The sequence below is a fragment of the Saccopteryx leptura genome, chromosome 1, assembly GCF_036850995.1.
Source record: "Saccopteryx leptura isolate mSacLep1 chromosome 1, mSacLep1_pri_phased_curated, whole genome shotgun sequence".
NCBI lineage: Eukaryota > Metazoa > Chordata > Mammalia > Chiroptera > Emballonuridae > Saccopteryx > Saccopteryx leptura.
In genome coordinates, this window is record NC_089503.1 from 251,574,811 (window position 1) to 251,594,512 (window position 19,702).

Below are 19,702 nucleotides of genomic sequence, written 5' to 3' on the forward strand. Positions count from 1 at the left end.
CTGTACTGGCTACATTCTGTGAGGCAGTGCGTGTGCGGAGGCCCTACGAGGGCCTGGCAGGGGAGGGTCAGGAGGCGGTACTTTGCCTGCAGACACGTCCCCAGTCCCGCGTCGCTCAAGCCGCCGCGCTTTGTGAGGCAGCTTCCCAGTCTTGGAGACGGTGGGGGCGGGTCTGACGGTCGACGGCTCGGACACGCCCCTGAGACAGGACTCCGCCCTCCGGCCCTGCCGGGCTTTGTGAGGCGACATGCGGAGGGGCGGAGGCCAGTGCGACCGGGCCCCGCTCCTATTACCGGCGCTGCTCCCTCCCACTGGGCCTCACGGATGGCCCCTGGGGGAAACCCGCAGACTGTGGCCCCACCCCTCAGCCCATCCTGCTGGAAAAGCAGTTCTAGGTGGGACTCGACCTCTATTCCCTACCTGAACCCCGTAGGAAGGCCCCCTTCCGCAGTTTGCCTCATCACCTCCATTCTCGTCCCACAGTGCCCCCCTCCTCCATCCTCAGACCTTTACTGTCTCCTCTACAAAAAAAATCTTGGACCTTTCCCTAGACCCCTCCCTTACCCCTAGTTACTCGACCTTCCCCCAATGATGGCTGGCTAGTGATTGAAGCAGAGCCTGACCAACTGCACCTTGACACACACACACACCCATCTTCCCTCCAAGACCTCTATTCCCTGCTCCAGAGCCCTTTGGGGAACCCAGAGTGGCTTGCGGCCACTTCCCATCTTCCCCAGCTCCCACCCTTCCTTGGACCCCCTCATTTACTATTTATTTATTCTCCCCAATTTCCTCTGACCTCTTCCCCATCATTACACCACCCGTACCCACTAAGGCCAGGACTTTAGCAGAGACTCCTCGTGGCACTGTCCAGTCCCAGCACTTTCATGGGCCTCTCTACAAACCACCCTGTCCGCATGGCCCTCGCCGGTAGCTCATTTGGTTAGAGCGTCATCCAGACATGCCAAGATTGCGGGGACAATCTCGGTGAAGTCTCATACAAGAATCAACCTGTGACAGCGTGAATAAATGGAACAAAAAAATCAATGTTTCTCTTTCTGTCTCTCTGCCTCCCTCTCTCTAAAAAGCAATAAATAAAAAAAATAAAAACCACCCTGTCTGCATACAGCTGAGGGGTATTTCTCCCACCCACCAGGCATCCAAGAAGTCCCAGACTTGAAGGATTACACTCCATAGAGGCCTTGGGAATGGCTCAACATGTGCTATGATTAATAATTTAGGCATACCAGCAAGGCAGACACACAGAACATAGCCCAGGGTACCCTATGCTCCAAAAACCCACCTGGGTTATTCAAGTCAGGTGTGACAAGGGAGGAGGAAACCAGAGGGGTATGCCAAAAAACTCAGACCTCTTATGGCCCTGCTAGGAACCAGAAGGGATCCTAACAACTCTGCTGGTGGTCTGGGAAACTGAGAATCCAAAGAGAGGTTTCCTGCTTTCTGTTCAGCCTCCAGGCCAACACCTGCTCGCTGCTCTTCCACTCCTAATCCTCTGTGAGGAAGTTCCCAAGGCCAGGCATCTCTTTGTCTCTGTTCAGTTCCCTGAGAAAGCAGCAGCCAGAGCCCCCTAAAGTAGCTGGAGGGAGCTTGGGCCCCATACAGCCCGGCCAGCTCAAGGCCTGAATGGAGGACAGAGTGTGTAGACAGAGAGAAGGGCCCCAATCCTCAGCCTCAATGGCAGGCCCGGAAGGTGCTGAATTCAAGGGGTGCAGGTGAGGATGGTGTGGAGGTGGGCCTCTTCCGGGGACCGGAGTTTTCAGGGGCTGCAGTGGAGTCTGAGCAAGCATCCAGGGTGGCTGTGTCTCCTTCTGCAGTCATTTTCTTTGTCCATGGAAGAAAAATAGAACTGGGTGATTTGGGATTTCAGGGTTCCCCCATGTTATGAGTTTGAGACTCCTCTCATTCCATCAGGTCTCATCTCACCCCCCATGCACATACCCAACAGCTTCAGGGCCCTGATCTACCCTCTGTCCTGCCTTTCTCTCTGCTGAATAGGAAACCAACCAACCTGGGTTCAAATCCCAGCTCCAGTATGTACTTCCAAATGGTGTGACCTCAGTGACTTAATTCCTCTGAGCTCAGTTTCCCCTTTTCCACCATAGGGAGAGCACTAATATCTCCATCTTGGGGTTGCTACAAATCATAAAGGAATTAAAACACCTGACACAGCCCTGGCCGGTTGGCTCAGTGGTAGAGTGTCGGCCTGGCGTGCAGGAGTCCGGGGTTTGATTCCCGGCCAGGGCACACAGGAGAAATGCCTATCAGCTTCTCCACCCCTCCCCCTCTCCTTCCTCACTGTCTCTCTCTTCCCCATCCGCAGCCGAGGCTCCATTGGAGCAAAGTTGGCCCGGGTGCTGAGGATGGCTCCATGGCCTCTGCCTCAGGTGCTAGAATGGCTCTGGTCGCAACAGAGCAACGCCCCAGATGGGCAGAGCATCGCCCCCTGATGGGCATGCCGGGTGGATCCCGGTCAGGCGCATGCGGGAGTCTGTCTGACTGCCTCCCCGCTTCCAACTTCAGAAAAATACCGCCCCCCCAAAAAAAAACAAAAAACACCTGACACATTACATTGTAAGCATTAAGTGAACAAAGCTATTACTGTTATCTCCTCCTCTTCCATTCTGAGCTTCCTCAAAAGTCTACCCTCTCCTGTGCCTAAAAGACCCCTGCTCTAAATGCCAGTCAAGAAGAGATGAACTTGCTAAAGCTAAAGTCTGGCCCTGGCCTGTTGGCTCAGTGGTAGAGCGTCGGCCTGGCATGCAGAGGTCCCGGGTTCGATTCCCGGCCAGGGCACACAGGAGAAGCGCCCATCTGCTTCTCCACCCCTCCCCCTCTCCTTCCTCTCTGTCCCTCTCTTCCCCTCCTGCAGCGAGGCTCCATTGGAGCAAAGAAGGCCCAGGCGCTGGGGATGGCTCCTTGACCTCTGCCCCAGGCGCTAGAGTGGCTCTGGTTGCAGCAGAGCGACGCCCCCTGGTGGGCAGAGCGTCGCCCCCTGGTGGGCGTGCCGGGTGGATCCCGGTCGGGCGCATGCGGGAGTCTGTCTGACTATCTCTCCCGTTTCCAGCTTCAGAAAAATACAAAAAAATAAAATAAATAAAATAATAATAATAAAGCTAAAGTCTGGCAAGTGAGAGCAAGCTGGAGTTCCACTCCCAGTCCTGCTCTTCTCTAGCTGAGTGACCCCAGTAAGGCCCATAACCAGCTTCAATCTCCTTGTTTGAAAAAGAATTCAACTGGCCTGACCTCTAGTGGTTCAATGGCTAGAACATCAATCGACCTGGAATGCTCAGGTCGCCCATTCGAAATCATGGGTTTGACCAGTCAAGGCACATACAAGATGCAACGACTACAAGTTGACGCTTCTCACTTCCCCCTTCTCTCTCCTCCCTCTAAAATCAATAAATAAAATATTTTTTTAAAAGTCAACTGCACTTTATGGGGTGTTACAAAGTAAATATCAGATCCTCAGTGTAGTAACACAGTACAAGCTAAGAGACCTTTCAGCTGCTTCATTTTCATTTCAGCTAATGGCATAGCATTCTAATTCTTTAGAAAAAAACTAGAAGTGAAAGCAGGGACTCAAACAGATACTTGCAAACCCATGATTATAGCAGTACTATTCACAATAGGCAAAAGGTGGAAGCAACTCAAGTGTCCATCAGTGGGTAACTGGATAAACAAAATGTGGTATACACATGCAATGGAATATTAGCCAGCCTTACAAAGGAAGGAAATTCCAACACATGTTACAACCTGAATGAACATTGAAAACATTATGCTAAGTGACATAAGCCCAACACAAAAGGGTGAACATTGTATGGCATCATTTCTATGTAAAATGTTCAAAAGAGGCAAATCCACAAAGACAGAAAGAATGGTGGTTGCCAAGAGCTAGGGGGAGGTAAGAGTGAGGAGTTAGTGTATAGTGGGAACAGACCTTCAGTTTTCCAAAACAGTCTATAATTGGATGGTAGTGATGGTTGTACAACAATGTGAATATACTTAATGCCACAAAACTACACAGTTAAAAATGGTTAAAATGGGCCTGACCAGGTGGTTGCACAGTGGAAAGAGTGTTGGACTGGGACACAGAGGAGCCAGGTTTGAAACCCTGAGGTCGCTGGCTTGAGCATGGGCTCACCAGCTTGAGTGCAAGGATCAGAGACATGACTACATGGTCTCTGGCTTAAGCCCAAGGTTGCTGGCTTGAGCAAGAAGTCACTTGCTCTGCTGTAGCCCCCTGGTCAAGACACATATGAGAAAGCAAAAACAAACAAACAAATGAACAACTAAGGTGCTGCAATGAATAATTGATGCTTCTCCTCTCTCTCCCTTCCTGTCTGTCTGTCCTTATCTGTCCCTCTCTCTGTTTCTCTCTCTGTCACACACACACACACACACACACACACACACACACACACACACACACACACATGGTTAAAATGGTACATTTTGGTATATATCTTTTACCATGATTTTTTTAAGTGAAAGGAGGGGAGATAGCGAGACAGATTCCTGCATGCAGCCTGACCAGGATCCACCTGGCAACCCCTATCTGGGGCCAATGCTTGAATCAACCAAGCTATCCTCAGCACCTGGGTCTGATGCTTGAACCAATAAAGTTATTAGCTGAGAGAGGAGAAGAGAGAGAGAAGGGGGAGAGGGAGGGGAAGAGGGAGAAGCCGCTGGTCACTTCTCATGTGTGCCCTGATCAGGGATCAAACCTGGGATGTCCACACGCTGGGGTGACACTCTATCCACTGAATGAACCAATCAGGGACTGAACATTTTCTTGATCCATGATGTTCATTGCTCAGATATCTCTAACTTAGTTTAAAAAAAAATAGTAATAGCCCTGGCCAGGTAGCTCAGTTAGTTGGATTGTCATAACCAGACACCGCGGTTGTGGGGATGTCAGGGCACACACAAGAGTCAACTAATGAGTACATAATAAGTGGAACAACAAACTAATCTCTCACTCTCTCTCCCTTCCTCTCTCTCTAAAATAAATTTTTTTTAAATTTTAACTGTAACAAAGTACAAACACCAAAGCCACCCCAAGATGCAGTTGTACAGAGGGGTTCAAATTCCAGCCCAAGACTGACCTGTGGTGGCGCAGTGGATAGAAAGTCAACCTAGAATGCTGAAGTCACCAGTTTGAAACCCCAGGCTTGCCCAGTCAAGGCACATACAAGAAGCAACTACTATGAGATAATACTTCCAGCTCCTTCCTGCGGCCTTTTTTCTCTCTCTCTCTTTCTCTCTCTCTCCTCTCTCTAAAATCAATAAATAAAAGTTTTTAAAATCCCAGCCCAGCCTGACCAGGTGGTGGCGCAGTGGATAGAGTGTCAGACTGGGACCTGGAGGATCCAGGTTTGGACCCTGAGGTCACCAGCTTGAGTGTGGGCTCATCTGGTTTGAGCAAAGCTCACCAGCTTGAACCCAAGGTCACTGGCTCGAGCAAGGGGTTACTCGGTCTACTGTACCCCCTGGTCAAGGCACATATGAGAAAGCAATCAATGAACAACTAAGGTGCCACAAAAAAGAATTGATGTTTCTCATCTTTCTCCTTTCCTGTCTATCTGTCCTTATCTGTCCCCCTCTCTGACTCTCTCTGTCTCTGTCACACAAAAAAAATTAATAAAATAAAATAAAATCCCAGCCCAAATATGTATAATCTGGGGAGCAACATCCCTTGATGAGAGGGTCATGTGCAGTGAGATCCTCCCCACTAAAAGGGGAAAATTTTAAACTATGACATTTAAGCTGTAGTCCTAGAAACTGAACACAAAGTAGGCTCTTCTTATACCAGGAGGGGGCTACAGTGTACATCGGATTGTCACAAGGCTCCATGGCTCCAAAATAGCCACAAGGTCCCCCTCAGTCTCCATTCTGGGGTTTGTCCAGACTGAATGCAAAGGCAGTGCAGACCCCCACAGCAAGCACCTTCCCCCAAGGGGGGACCTGTCTATTGTCACACAATGGCCTGGATGTGGCCGCCTCCAGTCCCCCAGGATGTCTCAGAGCCAACTCTCAGCTCACAAACAAATTCTTGCTCAGTGATTCTGAGCTATTTCAGGTTTCTTCGAAGCTCAGAAACAAGTTAACCCAGCCTGGTGGTGGCCCCCTGCCTCCCTGGGGTTAGGACAGTCAGCAGAAAACCAGGACCAAGGAACGAAAGAACTTACCATTGAGATTGCAAACAGGGAATTATCGAAGGACATGTCTGAAAGAGAAAGAGAGAGGAGAACCAGGACTGGGGCCAGTTTAAATTCCCTGCTCACTCTCCTGCCCCCAAGTCCACAGGCCCAATGTCAATCCTGAGGAAGGGCGTAGGGTCCATCTCCCAGCATTCTCTTTGCTCTCTTCCAGCCCATTCTGCAACATGGTACACAGCTGCAAATTGCATGTTATTCCTCTTCTGCTTTGAGCCCTTCTTTAGCATTCTCTCACTACCCTCCAGAAAATGGGTGCCCCATTTCAACTCCCATTTTTGGAAATACTTCTCAGCTCCTCCACCACGCCAGGCTCTCCCTGAAGCGCTTCCTGCACATCTCTGCTTAAACATCATTTCTGTGAGGGACTACCCTCCTAGCCCCAGAAAGATCCGACCAATATCGGCTGAGCTTGTGAGCAGAGACCACCTCTGTCATGGTCTTCAAGGGAACCCTGCAGATATCAACACATAGTGGGTGCTCAATAAATAGTGAAGGAAGTATAAGAATGGAGTTTCTCCCTTTGGGGTCCCTTCCTGAGAGTCCCAGATCACAGACTGGCTGCCCCCCCCTCCCCGGTGGAAGCAGGCAGAACTACACGTTTGGACCACAAGTGGAGCTCCATTTGAGGCAAGTGACAGGTAGGATGAAAGCATCGGGTGCTCCAGTGGACAAGCCAGACACAGGGTGTTCCCCATGGAGCTGACCATGCAGCAGTGGAGATGAATATTACATGCCCAACAGGCAGTGATTACTTGATTTTGTTTCTACTAAGGGATAAGAACAATGACAGGATGCCTGTTGGGAGCATGTAAGTAGAAAGTGCAGACACTGTCTGGGGAGTCAAGGAAGTCTTCCTGGAGGAGATGATCTTCAGACTGAGACTGGAGGGAAGAAAACTGCTGTAAGCATAGGGCAGAGTGCTTAAAACGCCCAAGGATGGGGCAAGGAGAGAAGATGAGATGGGAAGTGGAAAAGGGGGAGGGTGTGTTCTTGCTCCCAAGGGAAGTGATCAGCCCCAGAAGAGGTTCAATAGTGATTAATGAGGCCCACAGTGTTTTGAGGCAGTGAACCTTGCCTGGGAATGGCGGGATGGGCAAGATCAAGGAGGAGGCACAAACCTGTGGTGGTGAAGTTAATCTGGGCCCAGCAGGATTCTCGCTCTCTGCAAAGGGATTGGGAAGACAGTGATGCTCTCCCAGGTAGGAGGCTTTTTCCAGACACAAAACTTGGCCTGACCAGGCGGTGGCGCAGTGGATAGAGCATCAGACTGGGATGCAGAGGACCCAGGTTCGAGACCCTGAGGTTGCCAGCTTGAACGTGGGCTCATCTGGTTTGAGCAAAAGCCCACCAGCTTGAACCCAAGATCACTGGCTCCAGCAAGGGGTACTCGGTCTGCTGAAGGCCCGCAGTCAAGGCACGTTTGAGAAGGTAATCAATGAACAACTATGGTGCTGCAACGCGCAATGAAAAACTAATGACTGATGCTTCTCATCTCTCTCTGTCCCTGATTATCCCTCTCTCTGACTTACTCTCTGTCTCTGTAATAAATAAATAAATAAATAAATAAAAATTTTTAAAAAATTTGACCTTTGCCTTGGCTGGTTGGCTCAGTGGTAGAGCATCGGCCTGGTGTGTGGATGTCCCAGGTTTAATTCCCAGTCAGGGCATACAGAAGAAGCAACTCTCTGCTTCTCCAACCCTCCCCCTCCCCTTTTTCTTCTCCTCCTGCAGCCATTGATTTCAGTGCATTGAACCAGGGCACTGAAAATGGCTCTGTGAAGCCTCTGTCTCAGGTGCTAAAAATAACTTGGTTGTGAGCCTGGGTCCAGATGGGCACAACATCGGCCTCAGATGGGGGTTGCAGGGTGGATCCTGGTCAGGGTCCATGTGGGAGTCTGTCTCTCTATCTCCCTTCCTCTCACTTGGAAAAGAAGAAAGAAAAAAAATTTTTTACCTTTAGTTCCCCACCCCTAGTTCTCTGCCACCCAACTACTGCTCGCTCTCTGCCACCCGCAGCAGGGTGTTCAGCCCTCTCTCAGAGGAGAGAAACCAAGGCTAGGACCAGCTGGGACATCCTGATGCCCAGGAACCAGAGCATCAAGTTGGGTACTACACAACCTCAGGGGGACACCACTTGCTTCTCCCCACTGTGGATTTCTACAGTGATTAGACCATTTTTGACAGCTGGCAGTAAGCGGATGTGAGGAAGGTTCAGCCATTTGCTTCCTGTGCTTCAGTCTCTTCGTCTGTAAAATGGGACTATTTATAGTACCTGCTTCCAGGGCTGGTATGAGGATAAGAGGAGCTCCAGCTTCAGGGGTTCCTAGCACAGTGCTCTGCTGCTCTTAAGTGGCACTCCCATCAGAGGGTGCTGTTTGCAACGGAGCTCCACTACAGCCAGGGTAGTGCCCTTCCCTTCCCAGAACATGGCCAGCTCTTAGAGTCCTTAACACCCATCAGGAACTCCTGCCCTGGGACTGACTAGTTCTTTCCCCAAAACCACCCGTTGGCCTGACCTGTGGTGGCGCAGTGGATAAAGCGTTGACCTGGAAATGCTGAGGTCGCCGGTTCAAAACCCTGGGCTTGCCTGGTCAAGGCACATATGGGAGTTGATGCTTCCAGCTCCTCCCCCCCCCCCTTCTCTCTCTCTGTCTCTCCCTCTCCTCTCTAAAAAAAAATAAAAAAATGAATAAATAAATTAAAAAAATCAAAACCACCCGTTGAGGGTCTCCAGGGATGGTCTCACCTTTTCTTCTGCAATCTTTTTATTTTAACTGGGGAACAAAAAATAAATAAGCATTTGTTAGATTTTGGTCCTGGGTGCATCCTGGTTGCAAGTTTCTAAAAGCCAAAAAGCCAAAAGTCCCCGCAGACATTTGTTACCCAGCCTTGCCTTCTCCCCTGGCATTGCCACTCAACTGAACTACTGCAAACATTTATTTTCCTAAGTACATGAATAAAGAGTGTTGGTAACAACTTCAAACAACATACAAGCATGCAAAATCTTTTTTATATATATTAATTACAGTGGGAGTGAATGCTGAGGGTTGGGTGGAGGGAGATGGGGAGTTAATGTTTAGTGGGGACAGAATTTCAGTTTGAGAATGTGTGTGGAGATGGGTGGTGGTCATCAATTGTACAACAGTGTGAGTGTGCTTAATGCCACTGAACTGGACACTTAAAAGGGGTTAAAATGATAAGTTTTATGTTAGGTATGTTTGACAAAAAAAAAAAAAAAATATATATATATATATACACACACACACACACACACACACACACACACACACACACACACCTACATACATACACACACACCAATTTCCCCTGCCCACCACCATTGTTATACTTATGGAAAGCTGTGGAGTAAGACCCCTCCCAATTCTGTGCTCCTGAAAAATGGGTGTGAATGAAAGTGCATTTACACATTCCAGGCATTGGCACACTGGCAGCTCTTGGGCCATTCTTTCTTTGCCTGCTATTACCTTTCCTGATCACCACAGCGAGAGTCACCAGCCCAGCAAGGAGGAGCGCTCCAGCCAGACTCAAGGAGAGTGCCAGTATCCATGTGCGCACTAGAGGAAAATGGGAAAAGAGAGAGTGGGCTGGTCATAGAGCTGAGGAGGCACAGGGAGGAGGTAGGATAACTGTCATTCCTCCAGATAATCTTGGAGGAGCTAGCTGGCCCTCCTAACCCCCAACTATGTGGCTTGTGTGTAGCTGGACCCTAAGGACCCAAAAAAACATTAGCATGTTCCCTCTTCCTGACCACTGTGATTAGCTCAGAGTGGGCATATGACCAAAGCTGAGCCAATGAGAGCTAATTCTGAGATTTTGGCTAGGCCACTAGGAAGAAAGGTTTACTCTTCTGGGTCCTGGCCAGTATTACAAAACTAGTAGGATACACATCTGGAGCTGCTGGGCACAGTTTTGTAACCATGAGGAGGAACGCTTGCCTGAGAATAAGACAGAAGAAAACTGAACTGAGAGGTGGCAAATGATTCCTGATGCCTTTGAGCACCTGGATCCAGCCATGCCTGAAGTCAGTCAGTTCTGTGAACTGACTTCAGTTAAGTGAACCAACAAATCCCTTTTGTTGTTGAAGCCAGTTTGAGTCAATTTTTCAGTTATTTGCAGCCTGAAAAGGCCTGCTGGCTTCAGCATGAGTACCAGGGGATCAGAGGACATCCACCACCACCCACATGGTGGACCCTGAGGCCTACACAGAGGTCATCTGCAGAATCATGAAGCCCCAACTTCAGAGTTTTCTTTGCAAAGGATTTGGCTGCCCCTCCCTGGAGAGAGAGGGGATCTCTCAGGGGGGCCAGGAGCAGATGCCCCAGTGGAGGTCAGGAGCTAAGCCACGAGGGGGAAGGAGAGACACACACTTGGCGTTCTCACAGTGTTAGCCTTGTATATTCATTCATCTGGGGCAGGCAGAGGTTGCCAACTCCCCACTCTGAGACCACAGGACCAAGGTGAGAGAAGGGGGCCTTTGATAGTGAAACTCAAAGCTGAGAATGACACAGAGACTGTTCTGTCATCATAACATGCAAGGCTCTGCTGGCAACAAAGTTCTCCGTGCAGCTTGGAAAGATTTTTTTGTTGTTTTTACAGAGACAGAGAGAGAGTCAGAGAGAGGGATAGACAGGGACAGACAGACAGGAAAGGAGAGAGATGAGAAGCATCAATAATTAGTTTTTCGTTGGGACACCTTAGTTGTTCATTGATTGCTTTCTCATATGTGCCTTGACCGTGAGCCTTCAGCAGACCAAGTAACTCCTTGCTCGAACCAGCGACCTTGAGTCCAAGCTGGTTTGCTCAAACCAGATGAGTCCGAGCTCAAGCTGGAGACCTTGGGGTCTCGAACCTGGGTTCTCAGCATCCCAGTCCGACGCTCTATCCACTGTGCCACCGCCTGGTCAGGCGCAGCTGGAAAGTTTTTTGTTTTTTTTTTCATTTTTCTGAAGCTGGAAACAGGGAGAGACAGTCAGACAGACTCCCGCATGCGCCCGAAAGGGATCCACCCGGCACGCCCACCATGGGGCGACGCTCTGCCCACCAGGGGGCGATGCTCTGCCCATTCTGGGCGTCGCCATGTTGCAACCAGAGCCAATCTAGCGCCTGAGGCAGAGGCCACAGAGCCATCCCCAGCGCCCGGGCCATCTTTGCTCCAATGGAGCCTTGGCTGCGGGAGGGGAAGAGAGAGACAGAGAGGAAAGCACGGCGGAGGGGTGGAGAAGCAAATGGGCGCTTCTCCTGTGTGCCCTGGCCGGGAATCGAACCTGGGTCTTCCGCACGCTAGGCCGACGCTCTACCGCTGAGCCAACCGGCCAGCGCTGGAAAGTTTTAACTGATGCTGACCGTCTCCTCCTGGAAGCTCCTCTCTCCCTACCATTCCTCAATCCAGAGCCCACACCCACCCCTTTCTTGGAAAGACCCGCAGCCCTCCCAGGAATCCTGTCCCACTCCAAAAAGCCAAAGTCTTTGCTGCAGCCACAAGGCCCTGCAAGATTCTTTTTGCCACCTCCCTGCCCTTATCTCTCTTCACTTTCCTCTTTGCTCACTGGGCTTCAATCAAGGGTGCCTTCACATTGCTCAAACACACCAGGTACACTCCAGCCTCTGGGCCTTTGTACAGCCTGCTCCTTCTACCTGTAACCCTCCTGCCCCAGTCATTCATGTGGTTGGCTCCTAATCATTCAGGTGTTTACTCAAACATCGCCTTCACAGAGAGGTGTTCCCTGGCCACTCTCCTCTGTATTTTATTCTTTTTTTTTTTTTTTTTTACAGAGACAGAGAGTGAGTCAGAGAGAGGGATAGACAGGGACAGACAGACAGGAACGGGGAGAGATGAGAAGCATCAATCATCAGTTTCTCGTTGCGCGTTGCGACTTCTTAGTTGTTCATTGATTGCTTTCTCACATGTGCCCTGACCGCGGGCCTTCAGCAGACTGAGTAACCCCCTGCTGGAGCCAGCGACCTTGGGTCTAAGCTGGTGAGCTCTTTGCTCAAGCCAGATGAGCCCACGCTCAAGCTGGCAACCTCGGGGTCTCGAACCTGGGTCCTTCCGCATCCCAGTCCGACGCTCTATCCACTGCGCCACCACCTGGTCAGGCTATTTTATTCTTTTTTAATTTTTATTTTATTTATTCATTTTTAAAGAGGAGAGACAGAGAGGGAGAGAGAGGAGAGAGAGACAGAGAGAGAGAAGGGGGGAGGAGCTGGAAGCATCAACTCCCATATGTGCCTTGACCAGGCAAGCCCAGGGTTTCAAACCAGCGACCTCAGCATTTCCAGGTCGACACTTTATCCACTGTGCCACCACAGGTCAGGCTCTCCTCTGTATTTTAAATGACACCATCTACCAGGCTGTCTTTCATCTTTGGCATTTTACTTGCCCCTCACAGGCAGATCAAATAATTATCACTCCTTGTTTATCATCTGTTGCAAGAAAGCAAGGACACTGTCTCATTTACTGTTGAACCTGCACTGCTAAGGCCAGTGCCTGGTGAACAGCAGGTGTTCTAAAATGTTATGTGGGCCCTGGCTGGTTGGCTCAGAGGTAGAGCTTTGACCTGGCGTGTGGAAGTCCTGAATTTGATTTTTGGTCAGGGCACACAGGGGAAGCAACCATTTGTTTTTCCACCCCTTCCCTCCTCCTCCTCCTCCTCCTCCTCCTCCTCCTCCTCCTCCTCCTCCTCCTCCTTCTCTCTCTCTTTCTCTTCTCCTCCCACAGCCATAGCTTGATTGGAGCAAACTGGCCCTGGGCACTGAGGATGGCTCCATGGCCTCACCTCAGGAGCTGAAATAGTTCTGTTGTTGAACAGCAGCCCCAGATGGGCAGAGCATCACCCTGTAGGGAGCTTGCTGGTTATGTCCTGGTGGGGGTACATGTAGGAGTCTGTCTCTCTGCTTCCCCACATTTAAGTAAAAAGAAAAAAAAGAAAAATCAATAAAGTTTAAAATAAAATGTTATGTGGCTAGGAGGGGAGGGGGGCAGCAGAGCATGCAGATTCAATGCTGGGCTTTGGGGGCCCATGGAATCCCAGCTCTGTTGCCTGCTAGCTGTATGACTTGGGCAAGTCCTTTCATTGCTTGTGCCTTGGTTTCCTCATCCGCAAAATGGCAAAAATCATTCCACCCATCACACGGAGTTAACTGTGAGAATTAAACAAGAAAAGGTAAGTCCTGGAAAGTTGTAAGCCTGGCTTGTCCTGCGACAACTTCTAAGCAAAGGGGACAGCACATGAAAAGGCTTAGTAGTGCCTGACCTGTGGTGGCGCAGTGGATAAAGCGTCGACCTGGAATGCTGAGGTTGCCAGTTCAAAACTTTGGACCTGCCCGGTCAAGGCACATATGGGAGTTGATGCTTCCTGCTCCTCCCCCCTTCTCTCTCTCTCTCTCTCTTCTCTAAAAATGAATAAATAAAAATTTAAAAAAAAAAGAAAAGAAAAGAGAAAAGGCTTGGTAGTGAGGCAAATATAGCCTCAGGCAGTGAGGGTAGATGAAAAGGCCTTACCTGGGAAGGAAACATACACAGGCTCACTGAGTGCTGACAACTGCGGTTGCTTGTGCTCGCCTAGCACGCCATACTGGCAATGAAATGTTCCCCTTGTAGCTTCCCAGCTGCTGCCACTCAGGTTGAAGATGACCCCGAGTTGGTCTTCAGGAGCCTGCAGGAGCTGGACCACCTTCTCCCCTCCGTACAGTGTGAAATTGGCCCCTAGGAAACCCATGGGAGCCATGCACTCGATGTAGATGGGGTCCTCTTGACTGCTGGGATGTGGAGGCACCAGCAGGATGGACGGTGCTGGTATTGCCATGGAGCCTATAATGCAGAATAAGGGAGGTTGGGTGAATGGCTGGTTAGAGTAAGGGCCAACCTGGCTGTGTGGCTTCGGGCAAGTGGCTCACCTCTGGACCTTGGTTTTTCTTTTTCTTTTTTCCTCCAATTGATTACATATTTATTATTCACTTGTCAAATACACTATTGATAATTTTGAGGGGAAAATACATCAAAAGCATATATACAGTTATAAAAGTTCTTATTATACATGCAGCATAAAAGATACATTTATTTAATACTTTTTTCATATTCTAGGAGACATTCAAATCAATATAGGTTCAAACTGGTTGATCAACTTCTGTGGGCCTTAATTTTTATGTACAACGGGAGGCTAGTCATCCTTACCCCACTGTAATGCTGAGGAAATCAAGTACCTAGCATGTGGTGAGGGGTCCCTGTGTTGTCGTTTTTTATAATAGCAGTGGTTATTACACAGCAACACAATTACATTCTCATTACTGCGATCAACAGCACTAGCACTGATTATGTGCCAGGCCCTGTTAGGTGCTGGGGACAGAGCAGTGAATGAGATAGACAGACAGAGAGACATGCCCAGGAAGCTGATGTTCTCAAGGAGACAAGAAATGCTTTGCAGCACATCAGAGTAATGGGAAGACTGGATTAGCTAGGGTGGCCACGGAGGGCTTCCCTGAAGAAGCAACACAGGAAAAGCTGAGGGAAAGCATTTCGGGTAGAGGGAACAGCATAGGCAAAGGCTGGGAGGCTGAAAAGGGTGTGGGATATTCAAGGAGACTAGAGTGGGTAGAAGAATGAGGCAGGGAAAGAGTGGGAAGGGGGTAGGACTGAGAGGTTCTATCTTGCTTCCCAAGCTGTGCTGAGGAATATAGATTTTGGGGTTGAGTTTCCTACAGGAGGTACCTATGTCTCCCCAGCTGCCCCCAGGCTCCTGAGCACAATGTATGTCTGACTCAGGTGAGGTCTACACAAGCCTCCCCTTATCCCGCAGCAAATCTCCTGCTCCGGCCCTGGAGGTGGGAGCCTCAGAGGCCAAGCAGGCTGAGTCATGGGGTGTGGGCACCACTCTCTCCAGTGTGGTGGCATTTCTGATAGCCATGATGTGGGGGGTAGCAAAGAGCCCAATAAAAGAATGCTATGCTCCTGGGACATTTCCAAGGCTCTGGGACAGATCTGTCAGGGCTCAGCCTCCTGGGGAGGGATGCCCCCGGCACTGCTTCCTTCAGAGACAAGTTGGGCAGGCATGGGGGAGTATCATGGGAGTGATGCAGGGGTGTCAGGCTCACCGGCTGCGAAGAGAAGGAAAGTCCAGGGCATAGCTTCTCCGGCGTTTGGCCGGGCAATCTGGCTGAGGCCAGTGTGGCCCACAGCTCGCCACAACTCCTCCTGTGAGGCCAGAGCAGGGAAAGGAGAAACTGGGCTAATTCTAGCCCAGTGTTTCCTCACCGGCAGGAAGTTGCACACATCCTTGGGTACTGAGACTCTCCCCTCTCCCCACCCTTTCCATTGGCGGACATCAGACCCTGGCACCTCTCTGAGTCTTGGTTGCAATGATTCTGCAGATGGGAGGGACAAACAAATGTGATAGTTGGGGTGTATTTATTTTCCTACCCCTGAGAGGACTCCTGGGCATGAAGAAGGGTAAGGACCAGGGGTTCTCTGGGAAACTATGCCCAGGACATACACCACAGCCCAACCAGCACCAAAGTTGATACACATGTTAGGTGGAAAATGGTAGGACGTGGTGGTTAGGGCTTGGCCTCTCTGACCTCAGGCAAAACATGATCCTGCCTGACCAGGCGGTGGCGCAGTGGATAGAGCTTCAGACTGGGATGCAGAGGACCCAGGTTCAAGACCCAGAGGTCACCAGCTTGAGCACGGGCTCATCTGGTTTGAGCAAAGCTCACCAGCTTGGACCCAAGGTCGCTGACTCGAGCAAGGGGTTACTCGGCCTGCTGAAGGCCCGCGGTCAAGGCACATATGAGAAAGCAGTCAATGAACAACTAAGGTGTTGCAAAGCACAATGAAAAACTAATGATTGATGCTTCTCATCTCTCTCCGTTCCTGTCTGTCTGTCCCTGTCTATCCCTCTCTCTGACTCACTCTCTGTTTCTGTAAAAAATATAAATAAATAAATTAAAAAATAAAAAACAAACAAACAAAAAAAAAACATGATCCTTTTTTGAAGCCTCATCTTGCTGTTCTGTAGAATGGGGCTAAGAGGAGCAGACAAAATATCCAAAAAACTTATGATATGAAGTATAATGCCAAATGGGGTGTGAGCATTTCCAATGTGAAGCCACAGAGAAGAAAAGCCTCAGGAGCTTCACCAGCTGGAGAAACTAGTTCCAGAACTGAGGCAGTGATATATTTTGCAGGATAAAGTGCCTTCCATTCATAGCCTAGAATCTTCTAAAGGTTTGTTTGACCAGTAGGTTTGCTTTGGTCTCTAAATGTTTCTATTCAAATCAAGCAGGTCCACCTGGAGGTTTACACCTGGGAAAGACAAAAGTGTGTGTTCACCAAACACCAAAAAGGGCCACTAGAGTAGACTTTTTCCTTTGGACACAAAAACTTCATTCCAACCTCAGGGCCTTTGCACATGCTCTCTGCCTAGGACAAAATTCTATCAACTAGTGAAATCCTACTCCTTCAGGTCTCAGCTTAAATATCACTTCTGGGAAATCTTTTCCAGACCCCTTCTGAACTTAGAAAAATCCCCTTGTTACCTGGCCTATGGTGGCACAGTGGATAAAGCATCAACCTAGGCCTGACCAGGTGGTGGTGCAGTGGATAGAGCACTGAAGTGGGACGCGGAAGATCCAGGTTTAAAACTCCGAGGTCGCCGGCTTGAGCGCGGGCTCATCAGCTTGAGCATGGGGTCGCTGGCTTGAGCATGGGATCATAGATGTGACCCTATGGTCAATAGCTTGAGCCCAAAGGTCGCTGGCTTGAGCCCAAGGTTGCTGGCTTGAGCAAGGGGTCACTCTATCTGCTGTAAGCCCCTGGTCAAGGCACATATGAGAAATCAATCAGTGAACAACTAAGGCACCGCAACAAAAAATTGATGCTTCTCATCTCTCTCCCTACCTGTCTATCTGTCCCTCTCTCTGACTCTCTGTCTCCATTAAAAAAAAAAAAAGGCATTGACGTGGAATGCTGAGGTCACCAGTTCAAAACCCTGGGCTTGACTGGTTAAGGCACATACAAAAAGGAAGCAATGATCAACTAAAGTGAAGCAACTATGAGTTGATACTTCTCGTTCCCCCTCTGTAAAATCAATAAATAAAACTTAAAAATAAATTAATTAATTAAAAATAAGAGAAAAATCCCCTTGTTGAATCCTCTCATAGTGCACTGTAATTTTCTTTCTTTCTTTCTTTCTTTTTTTTTTTTTTTGTATTTTTCTGAAGTTGGAAATGGAGAGGCAGTCAGTCAGACTCCCGCATGCGCCCGACCAGGATCCACCTGGCACGCCCACCAGGGGGCGATGCTCTGCCCATCTGGGGCGTCGCTCTGTTACAACCAGAGCCATTCTAGAGCCTGAGGCAGAGGCCACAGAGCCATCCTCAGCACCTGGGCCAACTTTGCCTTGGCTGCAGGAGGGGAAGAGAGAGACAAAGAGGAAGGAGAGGGGGGAGGGGTGGAGAAGCAGATGGGTGCTTCTCCTCTGTGCCCTGGCCGGGAATTGAACCCAGGACTCCTGCATGCCAGGCCAACATTCTACCACTGAGCCAACCGGCCAGGGCCTGTAATTTTCTTTTATTACAATTACCATGCTTGAATTCGTCCATTTCATCTAAGTGGTAGAACTTATTGGTATAGAACTGTTTATGCTTTCTTGTTATTTTTTTTAATGTTTGTAGGGTCTGTGGTGATGTTTCCTGTTGGTAATGTAATTTGTGTTTTTTCTTGATCAATCTTTCTAGGGATTAATTAGGTTTTATTAATCTTTTCAGAGTACCAGCTTTTGACTTTGTAGTTTTTCTCTATTTTCTGTTCTTTGCTTTTTGGGTTTATCTTTTTTTTTTCTTCTTCTATTTACTTTTGGTCTAATTGGCTTTTCTTTTATTAGCTTAAAAAAATTTCCCCCATTGATTTGAGAGAGAGAAAGAGGAAATGGGAGAGAGAGAGAGAGAGAGAGAGAGAGAGAGAGGAAGGGAGAGAAAAAGAGAGGAGCATCAACTCATTGTTCTACTTAGTTTTTCCATTTAGTTGTGAATTCATTGGTTGCTTCTCATATGTGCCCTGACCAGGGATTGAACCCACAATCTAATCTTGCCCTATCCACTGACCCACCTGACCAAGGCCTAGCTTCTTAAGATAGAAACGTAGATCATTGATTTTTTTTGTTTTAAAACTTTATTCAATTTTCAAAGAGAAGAGAGAGATAGGAAAGAGGGAGAGAAAGAGAGAAGGGGGAGAAGCAGGGAGCATCAACTCCCATATGTGCCTTGACCAGGCAAGCCCAGGGTTTCGAACTGGCAACCTCAGTGTTCCAGGTCGACACTTTATCCCACTGCGCCACCATAGGTCAGGTCTGATTTTGTTTTTTTAAAGATTTTATTTATTCATTTTAGAAAGGACACACAGAGAGAAAGAAGGTGGGGAGGAGCAGGAAGCATCAACTCCCATATATGCCTTGACCAAGCAAACCCAGGGTATTTTCGAACTGGTGATCTCAGTGTTCCAGGTCAATGCTTTATTCACTGTACCACTACATGTCAGGCCATCATTGATTTTAAAGTTTGATTTTTCTTTTCTTTTTTTAGTGAGGGTGGGGGGAACAGACAGGGACAGACAGGCAGAATGGGGGAGAGATGAGTAGCATCAATTTTCCATTGCGGCATCTTAGTTGTTCATTGATTGCTTTATCCCATGTGCCTTGACCTGGGGGCTCCAGCCAAGCCAGTGATCCCTTTGCTCAAGCCAGCAACCTTGGGCTCAAGTCAGTGACCATGGGTTCATGTCTATGATCTCACGCTCAAGCCAGCAACTCTGCACTCAAGCTGGTGAGCCTGCGCTCAAGCCGGTGACCTTGGGGTTTTGAACTTGGGTCCTCTGCATCCCAGGCTAACACTCTATCCCCTGTGTCACCACCTGGTCAGGAAAAGGTTGATTTTATGACATAAGCATTTATAGCTATACATTTCCCCTCTATGCACTGCTTTAACTACATCTCACACTTTTTTTTAGAGAGAGAGAGAGAGAGAGATGAGAAACATCAACTTGTAGTTGTGTCACTGTAGTTGTTCATTGATTGTCTCTCATATGTGCCATGACTGGGGTGCCCACGCTGAGCCAGTAACCCCTTTGCTCAAGCCGTGACCTTTGGGCTCAAGTCAGCAACCTTGGGATCATGTTGATGATTCTGCGCTCAAGCTGGTGATCCCAAACTCAAGCTGGCAAGTCTATGCTCAAGTCGGATGAGCCTGTGCTCAAGCTGATGACCTTGGATTTTCAATCTGGGACTTCAGCGTACAGCTTGATGCTCTATCCACTGCACCACCACCAGTCAGGCTACATCTCACAGATTTTGATATGTTATGCTTCATTATCATTGTTAGAAATATTATCTTGTATATTTTTTCTATGAACCATAGTTTAGGTGTTGCTTAATTTATAAATATTTGCACTT

General features: G+C 48.9%; 2 protein-coding genes across 3 annotated transcripts in view; both read right to left on the minus strand.

Annotated features, from left to right (window-relative positions):
• CARM1 (coactivator associated arginine methyltransferase 1) overlaps positions 1-158 on the minus strand; it is a 45,947-nt gene extending 45,789 nt beyond the window's left edge. Inside the window, exon 1 of the mRNA XM_066346070.1 lies at positions 7-158. The gene's annotated coding sequence lies outside the window, so the exon portion shown is untranslated. The remainder of the gene's footprint in view (positions 1-6) is intronic.
• Positions 159-943: 785 nt separating this feature from the next.
• Positions 944-15,467, minus strand: C1H19orf38 (chromosome 1 C19orf38 homolog). Of its 2 annotated transcripts, XR_010746652.1 has the most exons (8): positions 15,351-15,467; positions 13,762-14,070; positions 9,725-9,814; positions 8,986-9,013; positions 7,358-7,401; positions 6,210-6,247; positions 1,304-1,842; positions 944-1,011 (listed from the first exon to the last, which is right to left on the minus strand). XR_010746652.1 is itself a non-coding variant. In XM_066346313.1 (7 exons), exons 1-7 carry the CDS (start codon positions 15,379-15,381, stop codon positions 1,693-1,695), a joined length of 690 nt encoding a protein of 229 aa, XP_066202410.1. In that variant the 5' UTR covers positions 15,382-15,467; the 3' UTR covers positions 1,125-1,692. The 2 variants fall into 2 exon arrangements, 1 of the variants encoding a protein (XP_066202410.1); XM_066346313.1 differs by lacking the exon at positions 944-1,011 and having other exon boundaries at positions 1,125-1,842.
• Between the last annotated feature and the right edge of the window lie 4,235 nt (positions 15,468-19,702).